At 39.7% G+C, this 10,234-nt stretch overlaps 1 protein-coding gene across 5 annotated transcripts; it reads right to left on the bottom strand.

Moving 5' to 3' along the window:
* Positions 1–580: 580 nt before the first annotated feature.
* Positions 581–8,898, bottom strand: LOC140991530 (uncharacterized). Of its 5 annotated transcripts, none has more exons than XM_073461522.1 (6): positions 8,678–8,851; positions 8,121–8,577; positions 7,232–7,319; positions 6,122–6,493; positions 1,506–5,933; positions 581–768 (listed from the first exon to the last, which is right to left on the bottom strand). In XM_073461522.1, the coding sequence occupies exons 3-5, from the start codon at positions 7,238–7,240 to the stop codon at positions 1,539–1,541; spliced, it is 4,776 nt and encodes a 1,591-aa protein (XP_073317623.1). In that variant the 5' UTR covers positions 7,241–7,319; positions 8,121–8,577; positions 8,678–8,851; the 3' UTR covers positions 581–768; positions 1,506–1,538. The 5 variants fall into 5 exon arrangements, with proteins under 5 accessions (XP_073317623.1, XP_073317622.1, XP_073317621.1 ...); XM_073461521.1 differs by having other exon boundaries at positions 7,232–7,316; XM_073461520.1 differs by lacking the exon at positions 7,232–7,319 and having other exon boundaries at positions 8,763–8,898.
* Positions 8,899–10,234: the final 1,336 nt, after the last annotated feature.

The following is a 10,234-nucleotide window of genomic DNA, read 5'->3' as shown; positions in this document are numbered from 1 at the left end:
ATTTGAGTAATAAATCATTAAATTAGTTATATATTGATTATTATTCATAAATTATACATCATTTATCATCTTGCACATTGATTATTATTCATATATTATATATCATTCATCTTATATCACAATTCAGATGATATTATTTCTCATTACAAAACTAAACAAATATTATATTCGGCCAATATTTTCCAAACCCATCCTCCAAAACCTTAACCTTACGAAACAGAACAAAACAGAAATTTGAGTTACATTATTAACATATGTCTATGCGCTTAGATAAGAAAGAAACTGTACATTTTTCACATTCATCACATCAACATGCAACATGGAACCAAGCAAAACCAATGGCAAATCCCACAGGATCCATGAAAGATATTTGTATGACTCGTCACCATTTATATGTCCATCTCATAAAAACTGAATATATATACATTATAAGATCCTCGAAATGAAATTTCAAATAACACGTACTGTATATGACATGTTATGCAGCAAGTACTGAGGCAAGATTAACAACCATGTTGTAATACCACTACAAAACAAGGTTAAAACCTGCTCATAAATATGTATTGGGAAAGATTCATACGTGAAAGGTTAAAAAGGAAGAGCTCGATTGTTGAAGGTTTTCACTTGGGTGCCAATTTTTAAGAACTAGTTGCCTCAGATTCACTAGTCTGAAAGGGGAAGCTTGTCGACCTTCCACACAAACCAAACTGCGCATAGTTTCCAAAGAGCCAACCGGCAGCATGGTGGTTCATAAATGGGCTTCAAACACTAGAGAGAGTAAAATAACAAGTCTTGTTAGCAAAGAAAAGACACCACCTGCTCCTTCATAAACAAAATGCAATTGCATACAATTATAAATATGTAATGAATTTTACAAGCATTACTTGAAAACCAAGGCTCTGAAATCTGAACACAAAAATAATGATTCCCTGGCAGCTTTATATACACTCATTAAGAGAAACATTTACCCAAAAGGATATCCTGAACTCCTCTCAAACTCGGCCTTACATACTCATCCCAAAATATTTTTTGACTTAAAAATTTCTGTCATCCCCGTGGGAAACAAAAGGAAGTCACAACATGAGTCATCAACGTCAACTAATCTTGAGAATGATTATTGGTAGAATGAAAATTTTCTGTTTCCAAATTCACTTCTCTTATTTTCCACGCTAAATAAAAACTTGCCTAGAAACTTCAATCTCAGCGTATTATGACAAACTTGTATGGAGAAACTAGAAAAGTACAAGTGTATAACATCATCTGTAAGTGTGGGGATGCCAGGTGTATTTGTACATGCACTATCTTTTTACCTTATTTAATGGAAGTAATTTCATTTAGAAAAAAGATAATGATGCGAAGCAAGAAAATGCACAGTATGCAGATGAGAAAATGCAGAAGAGCTTCTTTTTTGTAAAAAAGAGGACGATCTGTTACTAAAACATACAGATATAGATTAGCACCATACAAAATTAGGAGTTTCTCCCAACGACGGCTATTTTACTTACAAGAGTTATAGAGACTGGTATGCACCAAATTTCCTACTGCCATGAAAATTGCTTGTATCTGACACTCTCATTGTCCCAACCTCCCTCGGGATCCTTCCTTTTCGAAATTCCACTTGACACCGAAAGCATCCGGGCTTGCTCGTCTGCCACAGCTTGTGAAATGGCAACAGAATGTTGTGCTGATGACTCCTCCCTAACTTCACTTTCCACGATTCCTGGGCCGGCATTGAGATCCAAACCTGGTTTGCCCCACTTTCTGTCATTCTCCAACACACCGTTACTTCCATTATCTGGAAGGTTGACCAAATATGGTCTCTGAAAATGCGATGTCATTGAACCAACTGGTCCCAGAAACTGCGGGTTTACAGGAGGTGCAAACAATCTTGCACCAGATGAGGAATCTGCAGAAGAGTTTGCACCAACAGAAAAATTGGCTGACGGAAGCGGAAAGGTAGTCCCAAAAGGAAAGACTGGAAATTGGAAATGGCTAGATGAGAAAGGCACTGCAGGAGATGATGATAATACTGATCCTCGGTAGAGCTCAGGAGTAAAAGGGGCAAGACCAATAGGGCCAAAAGTTCTTTGGGATGCACCAGGTGGAAAAACTGGAAAAGGCTGGTCAACTCGATCGGGTAATGCTGATGGTATGGCTACTGTTGAGTATGTATTCCCAGGAGGGAACCAAGAAGAGAAACTCCCCAGCCCGGGACTGTTTATTCTACATCCTGCAGAAGGCAACTGAGATGGTAAGCCACCCTTGACTTTCTTACTGCTTGAAAACTGATCGGCGCTAGTATTATCAACCACAGGCCCATCGTTGAGATCAAAATCTCTCTGAATATCACCTGTAGGTAAACCAACAAATTGTTTAATATGAGCAATGGAATTCTCCCCTCTATGATAGCTGCTGATAGAGCAGTGCGCATTATCATTAGCCTCATCAGCCCTATTCAAGTCAAGATCTAAACCTCCAGAACCACGTAAAAGCAAAGAACCTGGGCCTTCATTCAGCAAGGTACCATGCTTGCTTGCAAGATCGGTTGTTAAATTAACAGCCAAAGCACAATCTCGAGAAGCCAGTTCCTCAAGAACCCTCTCATCAGGCACATTTAGATCAAAATCCAAGAGAATTCGACCATGTTTATTGGTAGAAATATCAGTGTAAGGTACATTTGTCGAACCAACTTGCGTCTCAAAAGATTTTCTGGGTTCAGCAGGCCGAAATGCACTAGTTGCAGCAGATCCCTTCCATCCAAGTTCTCCCTTGATTTTCATTAAGTCCTCCGGATGAACAAAGGGACCTTTAGCGGCCGCAGCCACAGTGATGGAAGCAGGATGGCCACTTGGAACAGAACTTGCAGAAAATGGTATCGATTTCATCATGTGAACAGCTGCTGAAAGCGAGAATACTGAATTGACAGACTCCCCGTATTTCCCATCATCGGAACTAAAACCTTCATTTAAGTCGAACTTTACTTTGACATTAGGATCTGCTTCTCCTACAGCAGAAGTGGAAGCCTCAACAGCATTGGAAGTACACTTCTCTGCTGCATCTAACTGCATGCTGGAAAACTTCGATCCCTTTAACTCGGCCTTTTGTTGTGCTTCACAGTTCACAGAACTACTAAATCCATTTTCAGAAAGTGACATATGCTCGGTGATCTTTGACTTGTCCACATTGACATCTTTGTCACTCTTTATATCGTTAGATGTGGAACAAAACCCAGAGATGCTATGATTTTCTATATCAGCATTCTTGCTGACTTCCACATCAAAGTTTGGTATTTTAAGCTCATTCGTGCAACTCTTAGCATCATCTCTATCAGGTTTGCCTGATTTGACTTCATCGCCGCCTTCTAACACCGAGTTCTGCCCATTTGCACTTTGGGTTAACTTGGAATCATCATCTCTTTCTGAAAATTCATGCTTGATATGTGTACTCACTTTCTGCTGTGCATTAGTTAATGCGTTCAATCCATCATTTAAATCCTTTTTACCTTTACCTTCACACAACCGCTTGGACTCAGTAATATCATGTGTTAGTTTGCCCTCTTCGACACCAATACCAGCCTTTTCCCCAGTCTCCATGGCAATATTTTCCTCGCTTTTACAGTTCAAAATACTATTAGTTCCAGCATTGCTAAAATTGACCTTCTCCTCATGAATTTCTCCATTACATTGATCATCTCTTAACTTGTCTATAGAGAGCGGTGGTGTCAAAGAAGTAGTGGCAGTCTTTTCATTAGAATTATCACACGTCTCCCACTCTGTGTCTGCACTTTTTCTGAAATCCGTACTAGAAGAGTCCAAGTGGTTATTGCCTTCTCCAGCTAGTATATCTTCAGAAGACCGGGATGAAGGACATTGTATGTCACCAGGGAACTTGATGGATAATTTTTTAAGCAGATGCATATTGTCGTGAGACAATGAATTACTGTCTAAAGCAGCCTGATTCTTATCATCACACTCCGCATCAGTGCAGAACTCACTTTGAATTGCTGACCCGTGCTTTTCAAGGGAAGACTTAGACTTTGCTTCATCCACAACGCCATTTTCCTCGACAGCCGGGGTACTCATTTCTGTAGAATCAGTCGGAGAAACCAAATCAGATATGGACATTTCCCTGGTAGCAACACTAGCAAGTAAGTTCATCCCAACCTCATCCTCATGTGATAAGGATGAATTTCCTGCAGAATATTTGACACAACTCTCAATTAAAGCATTCATGGGGCTGAAAGAAGATTCATGTAACTTCGAAGACTTCAAATGATTTGTTGGGGAGTCTTTAGTTGACATACTTTGCTCTTCATCAGGAAGAGCAGAAGGTGAGCCGGCAACTTCTCCTGACCCAGTTACTAAACCTTTAAATTTGCTATGCTGCCACGACTCCTGATTCATATCTGAAGCAACATTAGATCTATATGCATCGTTCTTGTCCTTTGAAGTTCGGTCAAACTGCTCATCTTTGTCCAAAAGCACTGTGGAAGAAGCTCGACTGCCCAAAAAGGTAGGATCTTCTAGAGATTCTCCATTGACACCATGTGGGGGACTTCGTACCCGGTTTGGTATCTTAACAATTAGCTTATGAATGCTCCCCTCAGCAATGGGACTCTCAAGAACCCTTTCACATGTTGAAGCAGACTGAGACTTCTCTGAAACCAGACTTTTGTGTGCAGAAGAAACTCTGCTGAAGCTAATTTCTTTCTGGCTTCCAGACACCGAGGCCACAGAAAAACCACTGATTTTTCGGTTGTGAGCAGTGCCACCTGATATCTTACTAACAGTTGTTAAACCTGCGGCGGAACTCTTCCCATCCTCCTTCCCTGAGAAAGACTGACTGCAATTATTAGACTGATTTGAACTACTGCTCCTGTCCTCCCTAATTACAGGGACATCAGGAGTGCCTCCAACTGAAACTCTGGGCTGGCTCTCCTTGCCAGATGCAGGCGATGAAGATGATTTTAGTGGCTCCGGTGAAGAGGTTGCAGACTTTACATTACTCTCCCCATGTGAAGACCTTGCTGAAGTAGTTTTTGATATAGAACTCTGAGTAACTGAGCTTTTCATGGCAACATCAGACCCACTTGGGGTTCTACTCCCACTTTGTGACGCTTCTGGAAGGCGTGATTTGGAAGGCCACACAGATATAGTTTGTGCTGAACCAGATTTTGTGTCAATACTGTTCATTTCGGCTTCAACGCGTTTCTTCCATGTGTCAACTAAACTTCGTGCTTTTTTCTGGATTTCTAAGTTTTTATGCGATCGTAAATGATTCACAGATTTACCAATGTTGCACATTTGAAGGGCAAGGAGATTAACTGGAAGTTTATCAAGGGCACGGAGTAAAACTAAAAGGAATTCCTCAACAAATTTATCACCATCCTTTAAATTATAACCATCACCAATCTTCCCTCTATGAATATCCTGTAGCCATTCGTCCAAAACAGGTAAGCCCCTCAGCTGAATAAACCCATCAAGGCAATCAGCCTTATCGGTAGCAGCTACCACACCTGCAAGCATGGAACGGCCAAGCAAATCCTTGTTTCTATCCATTCTGCTTGATTGCATTAGCTGAATAAGTTTCTCAACCCCATCCAAATGTGTAACTCCTCCTTTTTCAGTTATTCGTGCAATCTCAGACTTCAAATTAGTTCCATATTTGCATTGAACAGATTCACTATCGTCAAGTCTTAATGAACGTTCTCGTTTAACAGGATCAGTAACATGATCTCCTCTTTCCCTCTTCTTTCCCTTGACTTGAGAAGGAATGGATGCCCCACTATTTTGACCACTATCACAACCAGGTTTTAATTGTGCAGTTGAAGATGGACTATTAATTTGCTTTGGAGAACGATCACCAGGCTGCAATGTACCATGCATTTCTGTCCTTGTTTTGTATAGAAGCTGGTCTATTTCTTCCTGTCGCTCCTGCAAAACCATTGTGCATCTCAGTATCGCCATCAAAAAACACACTGATTCAAACCTAAAGTAATCTATCCTCTGACCACCCCCAACCCATATCAAAGCAACTGTGTGCGTGTGTGTGCGTCTGCTGAGCGGGTATGGGTATAGAAATTATAGTTTAAAGAAAAATTTTATCAACAGCAGCAGCTCACATTAATGTAATCTTGATCCGTTAGCCACCATAAACACTTGTTTGCAATGTCATAGACACGTCGACAAACAAAAGATGAAGTCCCTGTGGGCAGTTCTATGCCTCTAGGTAGAAATGCAACTTTACAAGGATGGAGAAGTGAAGCAGCAGGAATTTCGTCTTTGTGAAAGGAATAGAAAATCTCATTAGGAGCAGCGTCCAAAAGTGAGCCCTTTCCAAGCTTTAATTCCGCTGGTCGATAAAGCCAATTCACTCCTAGATGCAAATTATTCTCTTCGCTCAATGCCAAGCAACGGATTAAACCAATGAAAGGAGGAGAATCCTGAGAAGGTTTGAAAAGAGCACAATCGCCAACGCTTATTCTGCGATCGTCCTGAAAAAAGAGAGAAGAACTTGCTCCCTAGTAGGATATATTGCACAACATGGCAAAGTCATATCACATTTCATAGACCAAATGGCATAGAAAATATGAAACAGAAGGAAAGACAAAAAAAGTGGCCATACTTCCAAGCTCATGCCCAAAATTACCACAATAGGTAGTGACGATGAGTGTATGGTACAAATATTTGGTATCATTCAAGTATGTGCTTCCATATTTTTGGACATTCACCCCACACCCCCACCATGATGACCCATGAATAGTAATTTTGGATGGATGCAAGTAATTATCCCAGTATTCGCAACTCACAAAATATGTATTCACAATATCGCCTTAATGAAAATAATCAGCAGAGATCTAAGAACACACCTAAAGTATCATCACCATGTTCCTAAAAAACAATGTAAAAGTTATACCACAAAAGGTCATCATAGATAATTGAACATCGTTAATTCATGAATTTCAACACTAATACAAAATGTCCAACATAGATTGACAATCGTTTCGGAACAACATAGATATGATCTTTCACAGCATGATCAAATCTTCTAGATACCCCTCTCCCTCCCCACTCCCACTGATTCACAGTGTTCTGAAAGTACTGTAAAGGACACGTTGACCAAAGCATTTTATGTCCACGAGTTACAAACACAATATGATTACAGTAAAAGAGAGAGTAGAGTCAAAGGCATGGCAAACATATGATAGTTCTGAACAAATTTCTATCATTACCTCAACCATTCATATATATTAAACACAGTGTCAAAGACAGGTTGATAAGGATGATGTTTCGAACGGGTGTATACTATCACCTCATCTGCTGATGCAAAAAAGAGGAAAAGGAAATGTCTGTTAGCATCAAAGCAGTTTTGCCCAGATGCACAGCATTACTGTGAAATTTATTAGCGTAAGCAATAAATTCAGACTATGGTAATCATCTTAGTGAATGTCAGTAGGTCTACCAACTGGACAAGATCACATTCCTCAGAGCTTGAACAAGACCATGTGCTGTAATACACCCTTCTCCTGCCTCATACTAATCTAAGTCATAAATTTCTACCCTGGCTTTGGGATACCATAGCTCGAAAAGGAATATATATAATAAAATATGTTGAGACAACGATCATAGCATGAACATAATGAGGTGTTGCCGTGTTGGAGGCACAAGTAGAGAGAAGTCAACCAAATTCGGACAGATTTGCATATCTTCCCTCACGTTACTACTAACAAAATATTAAAATAAATGGCATTCTAATTCCAAGTTGGCTTTGGCATAAAAACAAACTGTACTATTTTCCACGAAGAGCAAAATAACTTATGGTGGAACTTTATCGTTTGAAGTATGAACCGAATAAGAAAACCGTCCAGCAACCATTTTTTACTCGAACACCAAATTAAGAAACTCCAAGCTGCAAATTCACAACAAATAGACTATAGATGCCATCAAACAATCAGGTTACATGTTTCAATTCACTCATCACAACCAAATCCTGATAGATGGAAAGCACACTAACGACATTCAATGATGTCACAAAGCAAAGGAAAAAATTCAACATCATCCAAAGGCAATAGAATGGCAGAATCTGCAGAAAGGCAAAAAATTTAAACCCAAAGGCAATACCTTGCAGAAAGAATTGACAGTTGTGCTGGCAGTGACAGAAGAAGCAAGAGACGAAAGATGATAACCCCCAACAGCTTCAGTCGCCGCGGGCAGGACCGACCGCATGTGCTAACCACACTCCTTGAACTCCTACAATTCTATCCGTCCCATGAACCGTCCGTGCATATCTACATTTTCTTCTTTTTCATTTTGTACAATTTCTGTTCCGCCAGACGCCACGACTTCAACCATCAAATATTTCCAATGACCCCCTCAAAATCACGACTTTAGCCCAAACCCTAACCCGTGTTCAACAACTTAATATCGTTCCCCCAATCACCAAATTCAAAGAACCAGAAAACCCACAAATAACTCCGATTCCCCAATTCAGAGAAAACCCTAGATCACCTCAATTATATTGAAACCGCAATTTATCCTGCTTTATCTCATTCACAGCTTCGATTCGCCTATTCACTACCTATCAAATTCAAGTTCAAAAACTTCAGATCGAAAATAACAAGCAAACCAATAAAAAAAATTACAAACATCACAAACGATTAACCCTCAGGTACGATTACCAGAATAAAAACGTAAAATTGCGCGCGCGCATCCACGCGTGCGGCTACGCGCCTTAGAAAGAGGAACAAGGAGACAGAGAAAGACCTGCAAAATTTTCCGATTCAAGAGGAGGAACAGCGAGAGGTTGCACAGAGAGTAAACGGTGAGATATAGAGACAAAAGGATTGTACGTATAGGGAGAGAAATTAATTTAAGTTTAAGTAAAAATGTAGATGGCGGGCAGCTCGGGCAGCTCGGGCAGACGATGATAATATTACCTGGAGAGGCACTAAAATGCGTGTATCGTCTCCACGTCGTCTAACTTTTCACCCGTTGCCCATATGGTCTAGCACGAAGATATGAGCTTCGAACCTAATATCAAAGTACAACACTCAATTATTTCATTATTATTATGTGATTATTAATTATCAATTTTTTGAAACTAATTATATAAGGTCTAAGAAATTCGAATTACGTAATATGACAGCATGTAATCTAGGGTTTTGCTAAAATATGTGTTTAATTATTTTAAAGCTTTAAATTCATGATTTATTGCATGAATATGTGTTTCATTTCATGTTTTATTAAGATTTCATGCATTAGGACTTTTAGTAGTATTTCGCACTCGAACGAGGAACGGAGACGGGTACAGTTAAGGAAAAATATTTTTATTAAATAATTATTTTTAATTATTTAATATATGGAGTAAATAAGTGAGATTTTCGAAAATGGGATTAGGTGAAGTATTTTTACTCGTCGGGTCATATTTTAAATCGGTACGCAAATTTTAACAAGTCAGAGGACTTTTTGAGGGTTCAGACAATATTTTCAAAAACGTACCTAAACGAAATATAATTCGGGAGAGTTTTTGGCCTTAATGGGATTATTTATTGCATAATGGGCCCAAAATTCTACTAGATTTCTCTATTTTAATTAGGTCTCATTATACACTAATCTTTTATTAAAACCTACACCCCAAAAACACCCTAATCTCCCAACCCTAGCTCGGCTACCCCCTTCTCCCATCAGTAGCCACATTTCGAAATAATTTCCAGCAGCAATCATCGAAATCCTCATAGGTTTTGCAAAGAAATCATTCTCCGTCTTTCCGGTACGAGTTCTACGCGTTGGTATCAAGGTTTTCGAGCGTATTAACGCAAAGGCACGCCATAAATCTATCTTTTATCGTCATTCACGCTATTATATGCTGATGTGTGTGTGTTTGCATGAGAAATGCATAGATTTTTTATGTTGCATCGATTATGTATTGTTTTTTCACGAAATATGCATACACGTTTATATGTAACTCACGTTTTTGTTGTTCTTGTGTAAGGGGCTGCCGATTTGAGATGCTAGGGGGTTGTACATGTTGAGAGTTAAGGAGTCAAGGTGTTGGACTCTCAGTTTGGCTACGTTTTGGTGAGGGCCGATCTCTTCGTGGTTGATGGTCTCGGTTGGGGTTAGATCATGGGATAGGAGTGAGCCGTTGGTGCAAGGGATGTTCCAAGCCTTGGACCAGACCCTGGTAGGTCTGAGTCGTGGCCTAGGATAGCCCAAACACCCTGGTTGTGGCCATA

The sequence above is a fragment of the Primulina huaijiensis genome, chromosome 13 (genome assembly GCF_012295235.1).
Source record: "Primulina huaijiensis isolate GDHJ02 chromosome 13, ASM1229523v2, whole genome shotgun sequence".
NCBI classification, from domain to species: Eukaryota; Viridiplantae; Streptophyta; class Magnoliopsida; order Lamiales; family Gesneriaceae; genus Primulina; species Primulina huaijiensis.
This window is presented reverse-complemented; position numbering and strand designations above follow the sequence as displayed.

Bases quoted from the DNA above. Each gene is read 5' to 3' on its own strand.
- LOC140991530 (XM_073461520.1), bottom strand. From the start codon at position 8,225: ATGCGGTCGGTCCTGCCCGCGGCGACTGAAGCTGTTGGGGGTTATCAT. The intron at 6,494-8,120 runs GTATTGCCTTTG...CTCTTTTTTCAG, and splicing joins CTGTCAATTCTTTCTGCAAG to GACGATCGCAGAATAAGCGT. The intron at 5,934-6,121 runs GTGAGCTGCTGC...ATGGTTTTGCAG, and splicing joins CGGATCAAGATTACATTAAT to GAGCGACAGGAAGAAATAGA.